Source organism: Rhineura floridana, chromosome 7, assembly GCF_030035675.1.
Source record: "Rhineura floridana isolate rRhiFlo1 chromosome 7, rRhiFlo1.hap2, whole genome shotgun sequence".
Lineage (NCBI taxonomy): Eukaryota > Metazoa > Chordata > Lepidosauria > Squamata > Rhineuridae > Rhineura > Rhineura floridana.
The window spans coordinates 108,707,709-108,726,851 of record NC_084486.1 but is presented as its reverse complement, the minus strand read 5'-3'; the positions used below and the strand labels follow the sequence as shown (position 1 = coordinate 108,726,851).

Here is a 19,143-nt window from a genome sequence, read left to right as displayed (position 1 = left end):
TAGTAGTATTTTTATTATGTTTTGCTAGTTGCATTTTTTTAGTATTACTAGGAGCTCTGCCCCTGCTCGCTTCACTTGCCAGCCCCACCTACCATCTTCAACCCCACCTAGTGTCACCAGTTCTCTTTCTCCCCTGGTCACCAAAGTCCCCCTCCCCCCACGGTTCACTGTAGCTCTATCTCCCCAATTCCCCGTGAGTGTCACCAGAGCTTCTCTCCCTTTCCTCACTCCACCCAGAGGTTGCCAGAGCTCCCCTTCCCCTTCTCCCTCCCTTACCACCCCAGGGATCACCAGAACCCTTCTCCTTCTTTTCCCCACTACTACCACCCTAGAGGGTGCCAGACCTCCCCACTCCTGGTTGGCCTCCCCCTCCCCCATGTGGTGAGGCTGACCTTCAGGCCTCACCACATGGGCCTGCCACCCCTGCAGGCCTTGACATGTGGGCCTGCCACCCCTCTGGGCTTTGTGGTTGTCCTTGCCTGCCTCACTTGCAAGTGTCATGCTACCCATGAACGCTTCTGCAGAGGCATGCACCTGCACAGAAGCACTCACAGGTAGCAGGATGCTTACAAAAATATAATATAGTACATGTCTACTATATTTGCAAATACATATTTGAATTTATATCCCACCTTGCCTTCGTGGACCAAAAGGTAGTGTACATGATTCTCCTCCCTCTCCATTTTATGATCACAACAACCATGTGAGGTAAGTTAGGCTGACAAACTGTGACTGGCCTAAGGTCACCCAGCAACCTTCATGGCTGAGATTTGAACCCTGGTCTCCCAAGTCCTAGTCCAACACTCTTTTTTCATATGAAAAAGGAATGTCTCTTTTTTCATATGAAAGAGGAATGTCCAAAGCAATCATATGCATGTTTGCTTGGAAGTTCTATTGTCTCCAACAGAGCTTATTACATGAAAGTGTGTTAAGGATTGCAGCTTTACATCATCATCATCATCATTACATTATTACTACATCGTCATAGTTGTTGTTGCTGTTTTTGTTAGGAAAATTGCTGCTGCATTTAAATTTGCTCAAACAACCCAGAATAATGGAACCCTGAAAGGCTCTAACTCATCCTGCCAGATGTCTGGACTTCTGCCCCCGTGGTAAGATATGTTTTGCTCCTAAGCTTTTAACTGAATTCCAAGATATACAGCAGCATACATACACCACACTCATCTTCTGTTCCTCTAGATTTTTTCATGAGGTTACTTCAGTTTAACAAGCCACGTGACCACAGTCTTTTGGTAACGTTTATCTTATATCCAGTTCACCCCATGCACAAATAAATCCAGACTGTTTTGCATCTGGGTTGTCCCAGTGCTGCTATAATAGGCTGTTTTGAATGTACAGCTCCTTGGACATGACAGTACCACTTTATGCTCTATGTGCAGACCTGCAGCAAGCAAAGTAGACAGTGAGTTTAAAGGCTGAACTATAAATGAATGGATCACCCCAACATTTTAATTTTTTACTTTAAAGCACCTGCAGAATGCTCCAGATCTGCTTCTGCAAGGTGCTATTGGCAGAATAGTGGTACCTGCATTTTTTTTCCTGTTGCTGGGTTATTTATTTTATTTATTTATTGGATTTATATCCCGCCTTTTCTCCCAGTAGGAGCCCAGGGCAGCATTTAATGGTTTGCTTTAGAGTACAATCCTCATCTCACTTACTTGGAAGTAAGCCCCATTGAATTCATTGGGACTTACTTCTGAACAATCATGTTTAGGATTGCAGCCTTAAATAGGGAAATTAGCAAAGAGAGAAGACCCCCTTCTCCAGCGCTGCTGTTTTTGATAAGGTTCAGAGCCTGTTATCACTGCTCTGAAGTAAAAATAGAAATATTGTGAGATCTGATCCAGATCTCATGTTGTTTTTTGGCCTTAGCAACACTTAGATATTGAGATTAAAATCCCTATTGTGCTATTACTTGATTTGTTGAAGACAGTGAGATGCATTTTTCTTTTGGAGCCTATCTTTTAGATTCTATTCCGTTTGTAGACTTCAAGACACATCTATATTGTATTCCATGGTTCTTAGAGAACTGCTTTGTTAATCTGCAACTAAATGAAAAGCAACAGTTGCCAGTATAATAGCCTTGTGTCATGGCATATGGCTGGACCAAATGAAGCATGAGGAGAAATGATCCATTCCTTTGCTTCTCACTTCAGAATAAGCACTGATCTCACTTTACAGATGGGTCTTTGAACAAAACCTTTCACTAGGCTATTGTATTGCTGCATGTTTATAGGAGAACCAGTATGATGCCTCGCCAAAGCAAAGCATAGCAACTGAGATGTACTGCAACAAATTCTTAACACTGCTTCCCTTTATTCTCCAAAACAACCACTGAATCATTTGGCTTGCTATGATGCATTTATTTTAATAAGAGTAGAAAACTATCTGTTAACAAAATCCTGATACTTGCTATTGAGAGTACTACATAGAAGGAATCTACTGCTAAAGGCCTAGCTTATACATCTGATAAGAGTATGTGCAAAATATGCTTATTTGCAGGACCTATAGTGGGTGGGTGACATCCAGCCCCACAAGAGGTTTTTTGTGGCCCCACAACATCCTCCCCAATTTATTTATTTTTTTAAGTTATTTTTTAATACTCACTGTTCCCATTGGTCTCTCTCCTCTGGTGATGCCATGGTGACAAAAGGTTCTGCGGCCCACCAAAATCATTCTGTTTTTTAAAAAATAAAAATAAGTATGGACACTTATTAGCACAATAGTACAATTGTGTTTTAACTATGCTTTGTAGTTGTTTCTGCCTTTTTCTGGAGATAAGGAGGGGTTTGAATTTAGCTAAGTACACAACACATTAAATATATTTTCTTGCTTGTGTGATCAGTTATTAATGAGAGTTCAGCAAATAACATACCAGGTAATTATCTAAGATTTGGCTTTATGGTGCTAACAGAGACATGAGCTCTCTTCTGTGTCAACAGTGAAGCCCACAAACACCAAGGATATCAAGCTGTATTTATTTCTTTATTTATAAGAAATATAAATATTTCCTGCTCCTGCTGAGAGGAAGGGCAGGATATAAATCAAATAATAAATAAATAAAATAAAATATATAAAAGTATTTGTATATTGCCATATTGAAAAATAACAGGGTGATATACAAAAAATGATTAAAGTGATTGGTTAATCAATATAAATAACTCTGAAAGCTTGTCGACATAATTTGTGGCTCAAAATGCCTTTTCCAGCCCTAAACTACTCCTAAGTAGTTTCAACTATGCACAAAATGACAATTGTCCGTTTATCTAAAATAAAAGCCCAAAGTGACATAATTCTGGTGTACAAAATGTCCCCTAAGTAATCTTTCTAATGAGCTTTAAAAGCCACTTTGCTGTCCATTACTCCTCCTTGCTTCAGAATATTCATATTGGGAGATAATGGCATATATTAAATAGAAACTAGAAATCTCACGCTATTGTGCTGAAGAAGAATTTGGGGAACCTTTAGGACATGGTATATAATAATTAAATAAGACACTCTAACTTCTCATTTCACAGGATACATTCTGCTTCCAACAGTGAGGTTCACAAGCACCACAGATCTCAGACTTTACCAATCATCCGTGGCAAAAATGCCTTTTCCAATCCTAAACTCCTGCAGATGATAGACAGCACCATTGCAAGTAAGCACAAAAGAAGACCTAGCTGTCTAATTGCCAAAGGTTGTATTTGGTTCTAATATCAACTGCTGCCATATTAACTAAAATCATGTTCCGAAGCCAATGCAGTACTGCAAAAGTAGTTATATAGCCTTAGGGTAACTTCACACCATTGCCTGTAACAAGGAAATTAGACCACAAGGTGAAAAACCTCTGGGATTCTTCCATGTACTTATTGTTATAAGTGCATCCCATTAAAACAGTAAAGTAATGGGCATTATTAATTTTAGGGGAAATATGTATCTGTATCTTTATTTCAGAAGCACTGAGAAAAAAGTCACATAAATCTTATTTTCTTGGTACAGATCTTGATTTATTTTTGTTACAGAGTGATTAAGAAAGCCCTGACAATATTATATCATGCAATAGCACTTTTGCAAGTTCTGATTTTGATACCTAAATAAATTACCTGTTTTTCAAAGTTTTTGAGCATCTAGAATCTCCAATCAACCAGAACTAATAAGGGGAACTGTAGTACCAAAGCACTTTAAAAGTAAAAGAAGGAGCAGAACCCAAGCCTGTGCTTGAAAGTAGCCATTTATTATGTGCCCATGCTTTTCAACCAGTGGTCTTTCTCGGGGGGTATAGAGTCTTCATGGATCTTATTCCAGAACCCCTGCTAAAACAACTAATTCAAACATATTCTTTCAAAGAATACTGAAATACTGACCTAAAGACCACTCTGTTGGTTCTCCTGGATCTCTCAGCGGCTTTTGATACCATCGACCATGGTATCCTTCTGGGGCGACTTGCGGATTTGGGAGTTGGAGGCACTGCTTGGCAGTGGCTGTGCTCCTACCTCGAGAATCGTCTCCAGAAGTTGGTGCTTGGGGAGCATTACTCGAGTCCCTGGGTACTCCAATATGGGGTCCTGCAGGGTTCGGTTCTGTCCCCCATGCTTTTCAATATCTATATGAAGCCGCTGGGTGAGGTCATAAGGAGATTTGGAGTGCGTTTCCAGCAATATGCTGATGATACGCAGCTCTACTCCTTTTCGTCTTCTTCAGGTGAAGCTGTTGATGTACTAAACCACTGCCTGGCCGCGATAATGGACTGGATGAGAGCTAATAAACTGAGACTCAATCCTGACAAGACTGAGATGCTGTTGGTGGGGGATCTCTCTGCCCTGATGGCTGATGTCCGACCTGCCCTAGATGGGGTTACACTCCCCCTAAAGGAGCAGGTCCGTAGTTTGGGGGTCTTATTAGATCCGCTCCTGTCATTGGAGGCCCAGGTAGCCTCAGTAGCACGGAATGCGTTCTACCAGCTTCGGCTGGTAGCCCAACTACGACCCTATCTGGACAGGGAGAACCTTGCCACAGTTATCCATGCTCTGGTAACCTCTAGATTGGACTACTGTAATGCACTCTACGTAGGGTTACCTCTGAAGACGGTTCGGAAACTTCAGCTGGTGCAGAATGCTGCAGCCAGAGTTCTTACTTGGACTAAAAGATATGATCATATAACTCCTGTCCTGGCCCAGCTGCACTGGCTACCAATATGTTTCCGGGCCAGATTCAAAGTGTTGGTTCTTACCTATAAAGCCCTTAACGGCATTGGACCGCAATACCTGGTGGAACGCCTCTCTCGCTATGTACCTGCCTGTTCACTGCGCTTGACGTCGAAGGCCCTTCTCCGGGTTCCAACGCATATGGAGGCCCGGAGAGTAACAACCAGAGCTAGGGCCTTCTCAGTGGTGGCCCCCGAGTTATGGAACGCCCTCCCTGATGAGATACGCCTGGCGCCTTCTTTGTTATCTTTTCGGCGCCAGGTAAAGACCTACCTCTTTGCCCAGGCATTTTAAATTTAAATTTAATTTTAATTTGCTTTTGTCTTAATTTTGTCTATATATTCTTTATAGCGTATTGTTCTCATGTTTACTTGTATTTTACTTGTATTTTAATCTGTTTTTACCTTTTTGTACACCGCCCTGAGAGCTTGTTGCTATAGGGCGGTTTAAAAATGTAATAAAATAAATAAATAAATAAATTTATGTTGTATTACTACTGAAATAACTTCAGTTTCAGAATAAAACGGGGATAGAAAGCTTTTTATAGAAATGTTGTTTAAATGGCTCATCCTTCCCTAATTCTACCTGCCGTTAGAAAATTGCTCTATCTTTATTATCTTCAAATACATTTTTCCATGGCATTTGTTTTGTTGTAGGTGGTTCTAATGAAACAGATATTGTGAACTACGTAGATACTGAAGCCAACAATGCCACAGAAGTTTGCCTTACTATTCTTGACCTATTATGTCTGTTTACTCAACATTACCAGGTATCATTTTTATATGCCAAAATCATGGCAGGCCGCTTTAAAAGAAAATCACAATGCCTATGATTTATGGCAACCTATTATAAATGCAGTGTATTTTTGGGAGAAAGACAATAGCCAAAAGTGTCATGTCTGGGGAAAATCTGGATCACGCTTGGAAAAATAAGTGGAATGTGCTAGACCAATACACTTCACTTTGTGCATCATTATTATGATATACTTTTACCTACCGCAAAAGCTTTTCCTGCTTTCCTCTGGGCTACTATGCAGTTTTTCACAGCATACATGGTTGCATAGTAATTCATATATTTCTGTGATAGATGTTTGCAGAGATGTAAACAATTAATCTTTCAGCCATATGGATATGCATGACTCTTGGTGAAGGACCCAAGAATGAAACAGAAGAGAACCTCTAGAATTTATTTTATCCAATTCTAGATAGCTATGCAAGTCAAGAGAGCTTGAAAATATAAGCAGATTAGAGGGCATATAAAAAACTATCAGAAAGCTCCACAAAGGTTAAAAATCTATATTTATTCTTTTGCCCTCCGTTGGAAAACCTGAGGTTCTGAAAGACTTGTATCAGCATTTTGATGCTTAACTTCAGGCTTAAACTTATTTAGACTATGTTCCACCTAACAGGTAAGCCAAACTGTTTGGATTTAAGCTGATTTATTTCATCATTAAAATAAATGAAGCACTGATCATGTGATTTATTTAGACGTAATATGTGTAGAATAAATAATTTCATTGACTTCAGTCAGCTCAAATCCAAGTACATGTTTATGTATCAGGCTGCTGGGACCATAAATAAATATTTGAACTTCAAAGGTGCTGTCTCTGGTTGACGTGAGTCAAACCACCAGTTGGGTCATAGGTACATATTAGATTGAAGAAGTGCCAGTCAAAAATAGAGTCTAAAATTGTTCTCCCCAATTCCCATATATATATATATATATATATTGGCAGCACAGTGCAGGGAGGAGGGAGAGAATGAGATGGCTCTAGAGAACATGAAGCCATTCAGCTCAGTTGTTTTCTATAGGACTCATTTGTTGTGCATCTATCTTGTGATGCCATGTTTGTTTCTAATAAAAAATTTAAAATTCTGAAGTAGCACCATTTAGACTAACTAGGAGTTTAGTTTTCGTTTTTTGCATGAGATTTTGTAGGTAAAATCTGTCATCAGATGCAGGAATGATTCTGTTCAAGTAGGTTTTAGCTACAAAAGCTCCTGTTGCAAACCAAAATTAAAACTCTTAGGCTGCATACACACCATACATTAAAAGCACATTGCTTTTATAAAAAGACAGATCTCTGATCAGTGTAAAATTTGACACAGGAAATGCAACAGAGTGGGATGGGGAACCCATGGCTCTCCAGACACTGTTGGATTGCCAGCTGCCATCAGCCCCAGCAAGCATGGCAAGTGTTTGGGGTTGATGGGAGTTGTACTCCAGCCTGGAGGACTATCCCTGCAACAGAGGGAATGGAGGAAAATGGAAGCAAAGGGAAACAACATCAATTAAGTGTAAACTGACCTTGGAACAGAGGATGCTGCTTTGGTCCATCTAGATCATTGGTCCATCTAGATCAGTCCTGCTGCACCAGCTTTCCCCAACCTGGTTTCCTCCAGATCTTTTGGAATACAGCTCCCATCATCCATGGCCATTAGCCATGGCTGGCAGAACCTGATGGAAGATTTATTTGTTTGTTTGTTTATATCCCACCCTTCCTCCCAGTAGGAGCCCAAGGTGGCATATTGCAGGCACCATGTTGGGGAAATCTGGATTACACTCCTTGGCAGCAGTTCTCCAAAGCTTTTTCCAGCACTACCAAGGAGTGGAACTGGGGGCTTTTGCATGCAAAACCTGTGCTCTAACACTGAGCTACAGCCCTAAAAGATTCATAGAAGCATAGGTGTTACAGAAAGAGGGAGAAGGAAACATCGTGGAAGTATCCTGGAAGTTCCTCACATAAGGGGCAACAAGTGGGAACAGGCAGAATTGTTTTAAGGGAGCAGGAGCTCTTTGAAATACTGTGGGTAGTGGAGGTGGAGAAGCTGATTTGCATTGCTAATTCTATTAAAACAGGCCTTGCACATTTGAGCAGGAGAAAGAGATGCAGATAAAGAAAAGAAAGCAAGAAATCCCCACAGTTTAGCTTTTAAACATGTTTGTTGGTTAACTTTTCAGAGACAACTTCAACAATCAGATTGCCAGAATACACTGATGAAGAAAGTCTTTGATACTTTCCTGCTGTTTTTGCAAATCAATCATTCTGCAGCTGCTCTCAAACACGTTTTTGCTGCTCTTAGATTGTTTGTGAGTAAGGTAAGTCCCTGGCATGGTTTCAACATCTGTAATAACAAATACTCATGTGTTGTTTAAACTAGCTTTGCAATCATATCTGCTAAATAGCTGGCGGTCAAACAGTATCCTGCAGATCAGAACTGGAATAAATTTTTGGAAAATTTCACGTAGAAATCTGGACCTCAAATTTTGAGTGCTATAGACATGTTATCAGTGTGTTGGTTGCTTGTTTTTTAATCAGATGTTAACTATCAAATGCTGGAGTTTCAACAAAGGCATTCCATGTCCGCTCTACAATTCTGTCATTTCTGTCATAGGTCAACTGTTATTGCAGATCAAACACAGTCAAATATTAAAAGAGCAGCCCATTTGCCTGTTAACTGCCAAATCTACCTATTAACAAACAGAAATCAAATTTTAGCATCAAACAGTTGTAGACATTTGAACACAGAAGGTATTCAGCATCAGAGTTCATAAAGAACAATTTTGGGGAGAAATTGCAGGATCAGATTTTTTTGCGTTGAGTTTTTTAGGAAAGCTCCTTGTGTTTCTTCAGGGACTGTTAAACATAAGAACATATGAAGAGCCTGTTGGATAAGGCCAAAGTTCCACCTAGTCCAGTGCTCTGTTCTCAATAGCCAACCAGATACCCATGGGAAGAAACCTTTCTAGTCCTTCTCATATTTCTCCTACATGGAGTTAAACCGGCTTTCCCCTCCTCTTTACCCATTCTGTCCGCAACCTGCCCTTCACCACTCTCAGTAATTGCCTAATACTGCAAATTTTGAAAAGCCAATTTTTTGCCAGATAAAGATAAGCAGTTCCCCGATGAGCCATTTCTTGAATGGAACACAACAGTGGAATACCCAAAACAACATGCAAACATAATGCTTTTCTTTTGTAACGTGTAATATCATAACCCCACCAGTGGCGTATTTCTAGAGCCAAGGGAAACATTAGACAAAACCAGCAGAAACAGCTTTAAATTACATTCCAGACTGATAGGAGCCTGTGTTATTTATTTATTTATTGTATTTGTATTTGTAATAGTGGGGGAGTGGAGAAGTACAAATCCATAGGAACATAAGAAGCTGCCTTCTACTGGGTCAGATCATTCTTCCACCTAGCTCAGTGTTGACTACTCTGACTGGCAGTGACTCTCCAGGATTTCAGGCAGGGAGTCTTTCTCAGCCTTATCTGGAGACGCCAGAGATTGAACCTGGGACCTTCTACATACATACCACGTGCTCCACCACTGAACTACGGCCCTTCCCCAATAATCTGATCCATCCGTCCCATTATCTGGAGTGAATGGATTTGGGTCCCTCTTTGAAATATCATGGGAGTAGCTACCTCTATGGTTAGCTGCCTCTTGGTATGATAGTGTTGCTCTCTACCTGCTCATTTCATTTGATTTACCTTTAGTAATCTCATTTCAACAGGTGGCATGAAGAAATTTGTTACTTATTCTTCATACATTCCTCACCAGATCATGTTGTAACCCTGAGGAATATCAGTTCATTTATTTATATAATTTATTTAGACTGCATATTTAGATTTTATGTTATAGATAATATCATCACTAAAAAAGACGAGAAAGAAATCCCAACAGAATTAAAATCCAAAACAGAACGTCAGTTGGCTCAGGCTGTAATGCCTATCAAAGAGAAGGGAGCCCCAACAATCCATGTCCAATGTAGAGTTGGATGGAGCCTTGTAGGCCATCTAATCAGTAACAAGGGGCAGGTCAGGGGCACTTACCTGACCTCCCATCATTGGTGTCACTGCAGTTTACTGGGAGGGGCGAGGCAGCAGTGAGGTTGATGCAGTGCCAACACACGGGCGGGAGCACTGGTTTGGCTCCACCAGTACATTTGCACTGCACTGACCTTGCTGCTGCCACACCTGTTTGGTAAACCGCAGTGACACCAATGACGGAAGGTGAGGTAATCCAGAGCTAGAGCAACTCCAAGAGATTACTGTCCAGCCTCTGCTTGAAGACTTCCAGTGAAGGAGAGATCAATTTGAGGCTCTTATCAAAAGTTTTCCCTAAACAAAAGTACTATGCAATATGTAACTGCCTGGAGGGATGCTGCTGAGTTGCTGCTGCCTCATATTCACATATAACCATTGAGCTAGATTTCTGATGGCCATATAATGCAGGAATACTTCTGTCTCATCCCTACAACATGTAAGTTTGGAGGAATCATAATGTGAGCAATGACCTATGGAGATCATGATGGGTGATGGAGATGGTCTTCTAGGTATATTTCATTGGTCACATCTCCTTCTGAATCGTTGCCAGTTTATAGCCTTTGGTTACCTTCCAGCATTGACAGATGCTGCATTTGTGTTAAAATGAGAAGGGCCTATCATGTAGTAGAGATGTATTTTTTGTCTCCATAGTTCCCTTCAGCATTCTTCCAAGGGCAAGCTGACTTATGCGGCTCATTCTGCTATGAAATTCTTAAGTGCTGTAATCACAGGTCACGGTCAACTCAAACAGAAGCCTCCGCACTTCTTTTTTTCTTCATGAGAAAGAATTTTGAATTTAATAAGCAGAAGTCAATAGTCAGGTCCCATCTGCAGGTAAGTGAATATGATGGTGAATAAGCATGTCACACAGATTACGTTTTGAATTCCCCAGTCACTGTTACGGTGTTCTTTAGTTAATTCTTCTACCAGTCCAGAGATGGGAAACGTATACCTGCAGTTCACATAGAGTTCCCAAGCTATTTTTGTTCTTGCAAGCCTGCTGTTTCTTGTCAAAATTCCAAGTATCCCAACTATTCTTTCTAAACTAATTTAGCCACACCTCCAGATAGGGCTAAATTTCTGTTGAAGGATGCAGATTTAATTTGGGAAATGTAGCCTGCAGTATAGCCATTTTAATTAGACACACTTAGCAGCTTTTGCATGCCCATTCTGCCATGCATGCCCATGTGGCATGGGGCACTGTCATCACCTGAGCTGCTAATTGCCTCTTTGAGCATGTGTGGAGACCCAGACAACTACTTGGACTTTGTATGTTGACTAACATAGGTAGCTGCCTCGTACTGAGTCAAACCCTTCATCCACCTAGCTCAGTATTGTCTACAATGACTGGCAGAAGTTCTGCAGGATTTCAGGCAGGGGACAGTCTCCACCCTACCTGGAGGTGCTGAGGATTGAACTTGGGGCCTTCTTCAGGCAAAGCAGATTCTCTGCCACTAAGCTACAGACTTCTCCAGCCTTTTAAGGTGTGCTAGTGGTTCTGCCAAGGAACAACTGCTTTCCAGTTTGATTTACCTGTGCTAACACCTCCCCTTCATTTTCTTTAGCTCATCAAAGCTGTAAGCCAATTGATTGCAGATGCAGGGATTGGAGGCTCTCGGTTTCAGCATTCACTGGCAATTACAAATAACTTTGCTAATAGAGACAAGCAAATGAAAGTAAGAAATTATTTGTATTACTTATGACAAAAGATGGATGGGTCCTAAGGCACATTATCCTCTATTACAATCTCAGTCCTTCCTGCCAAAACCTGCCAAAAATAATTTTTGCAAATAGAAATAATTGGGAAAATATGCTTAATTTTCCAATCATTATGATGTGCACAATCCAGTCCAGTCCCTAATTCTAATACATTTACAGTTACTGAATTATATTTTGTTTCATGAATAATACCACTGCAATAATTGGAGCTATTTCTGGAGTAAATTAATTACCCAATATCAAGTTGCTATTTGTTCCTTTTAATTTGGGGACTGCTAAATAACACCAATTTTTGTGGCTATTGAAACAGTTGCTTCTGGGTGCTCTGTACCATACCTTATCAGTACATGTCCCCCTTGCTAATGAAGAACCCAGAGTCTGATTAAACTGCATCTTGTGAGGGATTTTAATTGTAAGACTCAATTACCTAGGGAGGTGGCAGGCTCTCCAACACTGAAGGCATTTAAGATGCAGCTGGACAGCCACCTGTTGGGTATGCTTTTGTTTGGATTCCTGCACTGAGTAGGGGATTGGACTCAGTGGTCTTACAGGTCCCTTCCAACTCTATGATTCTATGACTCTGGCAGTTAGTCTTTGCTGAAAAGTAAAGCATAAATGTATAAAAGTATAAATAAAAATATAATATTGATCAAGTCTAATATGGTCCAGGTCCTTTAGAGGAAATACATCAGTAGTAGTGAAAAACTAGGGATTAAGCAAGAGGTTGCTCTTTTCAGTCTGTTTTATATGCTACTAACAGCCTCATACCTGATGTTGCTTGGGAATTCTAAGAAACAGACAAATCAGTGCAGTTTTGAAATCAGGTATTAAAATGTGCAGGTTTGAAAGGTTCAGTGTGCCATATTCATTCACAATGGTATCCAGTTGTATCCAAGCATAGATGAAAACCTGCTACTTGGTCTCAGAAACCATCATGCAAAATTGGGTTGTGATATCTTAAGAGGTGTCCAAATGACAAAACAACTTTACAGAATAGATTCCTGGAGAAGGTTCACAAAATTGTATAGGGTCATGACTTTTTCCTCCATTCCCACCCCTCCTGATCCAGTACCTTTTGGCTAATTCACATGACCACTGGGAAGTCCTTCTCATACCACCTGACCTGTCTGTGACTAGGTGTTCGTGCATAGTTACCACCTCACACATGATCAAGGTTTTTGAATGACATCACAAATACTAAAAAAGAATGATATGCAAAAAGGAAATAGATGAGAGTAACCGCATATGGTCATAGGCAGGAGCCAAGCAAGCACAAGATTCTGAAATTGCTACTGGGCATCCAGTGGTTGTGTGTATTGTCAGCTATATTATCGATTCCAAATGTATAGTATGTGATTTAATATCGATGACTTATGTCGGGAGAGGGATGGAGGGAGTGTAACTCTGTTGATTCTCCTTGATCTCTCAGCGGCTTTTGATACCATCGAACATGGTATCCTTCTGGAGAGGCTCGTGGAGTTAGGAGTTGGGGGCACTGCTTGGCAGTGGTTCCGCTCCTACCTGGCGGGTCGTCTCCAGAAGGTAGTGCTTGGGGAACATTGCTCGACACCGTGGGCTCTCCAATGTGGAGTCCCGCAGGGGTCAGTTCTGTCCCCCATGCTTTTTAACATCTACATGAAGCCGCTGAGTGCGGTCATCAGCAGTTTTGGAGTGCGTTGCCACCAGTACGCTGATGACACGCAGCTCTATTTCTCCTTTTCATCTTCAGGTGAGGCTGTCAATGTGCTGAACTGTTGCCTGGCTGCGATAATGGACTGGATGAGAGCTAATAAACTGAGGCTGAATCCAGGCAAGACTGAGATGCTGTTGGTGGGTGATTTCCCTGATCAGGTGGTGGATATGCACCCTGTTCTGGACGGGGTTACACTCCCCCTGAAGGAGCGGGTTCGTAGTCTGGGAGTACTCTTAGATCCTTCCCTGTCACTTGAGGCTCAAGTAGCCTCGGTGGCACGGAATGCGTTCTACCAACTTCGGTTGGTAGCCCAGCTACATCCCTATCTGTACAGGGAGGACCTCACCTCAGTTGTCCATGCTCTGGTAACCTCTCGATTGGATTACTGCAATGCGCTCTACGTAGGGCTGCCTTTGCAGACGGTTCGGAAACTACAGCTTGTGCAAAACGCGGCGGCCAGGCTGATAACGATGACCAGGCGGTCCGAACATATAACACCTGTTCTGGCCCGCTTGCACTGGCTACCTATATGTTTCCGGGCCAGATTCAAAGTGCTGGTTTTAACCTATAAAGCCTTATACGGTGCAGGACCACAATACCTCCTGGAACGCCTCTCCCGATATGAACCTGCCCGTATACTACGTTCAACATCGAAGGCCCTCCTCCGAGTTCCGACTCATAGAGAGGCTCGGAGGATGGCTACAAGAACCAGGGCCTTCTCAGTGGTGGCCCCTGAATTGTGGAATAGTCTTCCCGTTGAGGTGCGCTTGGTGCCGACATTGCTATCTTTTCAGCGCCAAGTTAAAACCTTTCTCTTTGCTCAGGCATTTTAGTTTAATATGTTCAATTTGGTTTTAGATTTGTGGATTTTTATATATATGTTTTTGTACTGATTTATGTGATTTTATTGTATATACTTTCTGTTGTACACCGCCCAGAGAGCTATGCTAGTGGGGCGGTATAAAAATTTAACAAATAAATAAATAAATAAATAATATGAGAATAGGAAACCTTAAACTTAAAAGTACTGTGCTGCTTCTCCTCCCCAAAGAACAGTAACTTCCCAGCAGAAGTGAAAGACTTGACCAAACGCATAAGGACAGTTTTAATGGCTACAGCTCAGATGAAAGAACATGAGAAGGACCCTGAGATGCTAGTGGATTTGCAGTACAGTTTGGCAAATTCATATGCCAGCACACCTGAATTACGTAGGACATGGCTGGAGAGCATGGCCAAGATCCATGCTAGAAATGGAGACTTATCAGAGGTAACTTGCTAATACTAACCATTTATTTTGTATTGAAAAGGGCTTGGGAGGAGGACTAAGGCATGAGTATAGAGTTGGGAGGAAATTATCTGGACAGCCTTCTGTTCTGTGAAAGGTATTCCATCCAAACCTTTCTTTTAGCATCTCTGAAAAAGAAAATTACATAAACTTCCTAGGAAGTATTTGAGAAATCAGCTGAAACAGAATATAGACTGAGCAGGTTATATATGTAGGTCAGAACTCCTTGATGGCTGGCACATACTAGACAGCCATTTGAGCACAGCAGGAGTGCACAGAGTCATTAGTAAGCTTGTAACTGGGCCACATTCATGTGGAGACCCTTTCATACACACTTCTCTCACATACTCCAATGCAAAACCTCTGGAGTTTGTTAAACCATAGTTTCCATTATGCCCAAAGCATGAAACAGTGGTTTAATCACTGCTTACAAACTAAGATCCTGGTTTCACATCCAGGCTTGCAGGCAGAGAGTAGCTAGACTTTTTCCCATTCAGACATAACAGGAAACTCTGGTTTTAAAAAGTTTCGTGAGAGATCTTGCGGGGGGGAGCCATTATGTTGAACAATCTTAACATGTATTTTGGCTACTGCAATTGCATTTTTTGCTTCCACAATTGAAACAAATCTTAATGGCTATCTATGCAACATCTTGTGGAAGTGCTGGTTACAGTATTTTATTATTATTATTATTTGCTAGTTGCTTGTTACACAGAGTTTTACATACAACTTACATCATTGGTAGAAACAAAAATAAAAACATCATAGCATAAAAACAAAACAACATCAGTCCCCATACAGCCATGGGAAGCTTTGGCAGCATACTACTAACGAAACAACAACATGTCAGTCTGCATGAGTATGGCCAGTCATGAGACCATCAGCAGCTTCGCTCACAGGAAGAATGTGGGAAAACAAGAACTGACCCAAACAGTCTTGGTATAGAAAGAATTCATAAGATATGGTATTGCACCATCAAGATTAGGCATAGATCAGGCCTGCCCAACTTGTGACCAACCAAGCTGAATGCAGTTCAACAGCCATAAATGATGGTCTTTCAGGTACTTGACAACCTCCCTAATTTTTTTCCGACTCAGACATGGGACATTTACTGAACCCCTAATGGTGCCACCACCCTTAGCCAGTGGGCTGCATTTGGCTCTGTGGGAGGGTGAGAAGGTTTGACACAGATTCATCTAGCAGACCTTGTATTATCAACAGTTCACATATATTAACAATTATTTGTTAAAATGTAAGCATTTTTGTTGGTTATTATTGTGTATCCTTACCCTACAAAAATGCCTGATTCAAAGTTCAAATTATTTTACTTTCCATTATGTTTTTAAGCACTTGGAATCACATGGCCCAGATAGAAGGTTTTATGGGCCAAATCCTCATGCTCCCATTTAGCCCATACTCTTAGCCTTTTTAGGCAGATCTCTTGGTAACTGGAGCTCAGTTCCTTGTTTTGCACAAACTCTCACACTAATACATCTGTCAGACAAAGCTTGGCTACTTTTTGCAAAACATTGATGTTTATGAGGATAAAGAAAATCTGTGCAACTTAATGTTAACACTTGCATACAATTTCTTGTTGCAGGCTGCTATGTGTTATATCCATATAGCTGCCCTTATTGCTGAATACCTGAAAAGGAAGGGTAAGATAAATTTATTCAAAGGCTATCATTGGTGTATAAAACAGTAAACCATACAAATTGCAAATGTGTGTTTCTATCTGATGAAATTCATGTTATTTTGTAGTTATCCTTTAAGCTGCTTTGACTCTTCTCAAATGTTTCCCATGTAAGGTATTACAACTAGTACAATTCCTAGTTACATCAACCTTGCATGTGGTGTGAAAATCAAATTTAATTCAATCTCTTTTGGGAAGGGAGGCATTTATATCTCGTTTCTTTAGTGTATATCATTAAATATGCATGTATTAACACATACAGATAGCAGAATGTTAATAACATCTCACACTATCATAGGTTACTGGAAAATGGAAAAGATATGTACTTCTCGTATGCTCCCGGAAGATGCTGAACTCTCTGATAGTAATGTGTTACTAACAACTCACACTGGAGGAAGTGAGTGTTCTAACCATGTCTGTTTATGTGGTATAGACAACCTTATTTGATCAATACAAACTGTAGAGATTCAAGGGAAGAACAGATTAACAAAAGAGGGGGGAACATCATAGTGCACATTTATATTCTTTGATATTGGGAGGTTTCAAGTCTCCTCTCTGATTTTATTCTTGGTTGGAAGACTGAATTAGAAGTTTTAAGGATTAGAAGTTGTCTTACATTGCAGTGCTGTACACATTTTTCTTACAAGGATAACTCCAAGACAGCTCTTCATGTAACTCCTGATGTACCTGAGTTTCCATGTTAATGTATGCATGGGGTATTCCTACATAATAATTTCTACACTAAGCATACCCAGCAAGATAAACAAGGATATGATAGGGAATTAACCTTTGAAAGCAAGTTTTGTTGCCTGAAAAGGTCACTCACACCCATGCAACAGGGACACTTCCCAACATGCAGTTCAGGTTGTTCATCATGCTAATTCAGCATTACCATATCTGCAAGTTGCATATGGGCAATACAAATCCTGATTGCTGGTGGTTCCAGTGAGAAGAAATATGAACAATGGCTGAATGTGTATGTGGGAAGGGATCAACCATACCTCCATACCTCTGTAATTGTAGGTACCTCTTGCCAGATCTAGTCCTGGTGGAAGTAGTATCTAGAACAAGGATAGGGCACCTGTGGCTGTGCAGATATTGTTGGATTCCAGTTCCTATCGGCCTCAGCCAACATGGTCAATGGTCAGGGATAATGAGCATTGGAGTCCAGCAATGTCTAGAGGGCCAGAGGCTCCCCATTCCCAGATCTAGTAACATTGTAGAAGCAAGTGGGAGTCAATTGTGGGATAATTCTCACAGTTTGTAGTGGGATGCTGAGTTTATCTCAACTCAAATTATGTTTTGGCTGAATTTTGCTTTAATGTTGAGGGTTGTATTTTCCTTTCATTGTTTTCTAACTAAGATAGAAAAAAGATAACCATCAATATCAATAACCATCAATATCAAGCTATCTACATCTCCTTATTATGAAAAAACCCTTCCTTTATGCATAGTACTGGCACACATCCAGTACTCAAACCTGAACTAGCGCAACACAAGAACAGCCTGATTCCTTATGCTCCACCTCGATCACTGAGGTCTTCTGATGGGGCACTTTTGGTGGTTTCACATGCCCCTGAGGTTCAGCTAGCCATTACCAGGGACCGAGTCTTAAGTATAGCAGACCCTGCCCTGTGGAACTCCTTGCCAATAGAGGTTCAGCAGGAATCATCCCTGCTTGTTTTTAGCCATCTTCTAAAAAGTGTATTATTCAAACAGGCCTTTCAAATCTGAGATTCTTTGTCAACCAGCTTTTACTGATTTGCTTGACATTTTTAATTGTTTTTACTGTAATACTGTGTTTTCAGGTTGTATACCACCTTACAATATTTTATAGAAAAGTGCAGGTCATAAATATTTGAATAAATAAAATAGTTGAAGAAGTCAACAAATCAGATAATTCCTATAGCATAAATTGATTTGGAGGGCCCTAATAATATGGTATTTCTTCTCAGTAAAAGTCCTTTTAACTGACATTATATTTGTAAAAATCACCCTAGTGAGTGTTTCTGTTTTCGAAAGCGAATTTATATGTTTGGCAAGGAAAATACAACATGTTTTGTGGCAAAACAAATATTATATACAAACTTATGGGAGAGAGAGAAAAAAGGGACCACTCACAAACAGCATATAAAGTGATAGTGCTGAGTCTTGAAATGAAATGTGAATTTCAGCAGTTTGAGCTCCCAAAACATTTCACATTGCTCTCAGACCCATCCAGGATTCAGACTAGGTTCAAAATTGCCATTTTCTGCTACCCTCTTTTTCTGTATTACCTTGGCAAGGGGTGGGGCAGGGAGATATTTCATCTTTTCATAACTACAGACTAAACACAAACATTTCATAGTTATATATACATTTCATTCTGTTGGCAGATTTTTATTTATAAAGAATCCAAGAATAGTGTATATTTATGAATGGTCCAAATCATAAACGCCTTGCCATATTAGCCTTACAGTTACTATTTTTGGGGGGGTCTCAGTAATGCTTTTTGGACAAGTATATTATTTGCCAGAACCATCAAATTATAACTGTCCATAGCCTTGGCAAGTAGCTCAATGAACTGGATGGAATTTATAAATAACCTATTGCCACATTTAGCCCACTCCGTTTGTTCTACTCACCCTGTGGGCTGTGAAAAAGCAATTATGTCCAGCAATTTTTTTTACAAAAAAAAAATTATTTATAGCGGCATCCTCCTCTCTTTTTC

At 40.6% G+C, this 19,143-nt stretch overlaps 1 protein-coding gene across 12 annotated transcripts in view; it reads left to right on the top strand.

The window, feature by feature from the left end:
• Positions 1–19,143, top strand: part of DOCK10 (dedicator of cytokinesis 10) — a 280,049-nt gene that overhangs the window by 233,927 nt on the left and 26,979 nt on the right. For all 12 annotated transcript variants that reach the window (XM_061636814.1, XM_061636810.1, XM_061636815.1 and 9 more), the window contains 9 exons: positions 1,011–1,112; positions 3,540–3,664; positions 5,867–5,979; positions 8,172–8,309; positions 10,695–10,877; positions 11,609–11,719; positions 14,507–14,722; positions 16,341–16,398; positions 16,732–16,830. In XM_061636814.1, the coding sequence (XP_061492798.1) occupies positions 1,011–1,112; positions 3,540–3,664; positions 5,867–5,979; positions 8,172–8,309; positions 10,695–10,877; positions 11,609–11,719; positions 14,507–14,722; positions 16,341–16,398; positions 16,732–16,830 (1,145 nt within the window). The remainder of the gene's footprint in view (positions 1–1,010; positions 1,113–3,539; positions 3,665–5,866; positions 5,980–8,171; positions 8,310–10,694; positions 10,878–11,608; positions 11,720–14,506; positions 14,723–16,340; positions 16,399–16,731; positions 16,831–19,143) is intronic.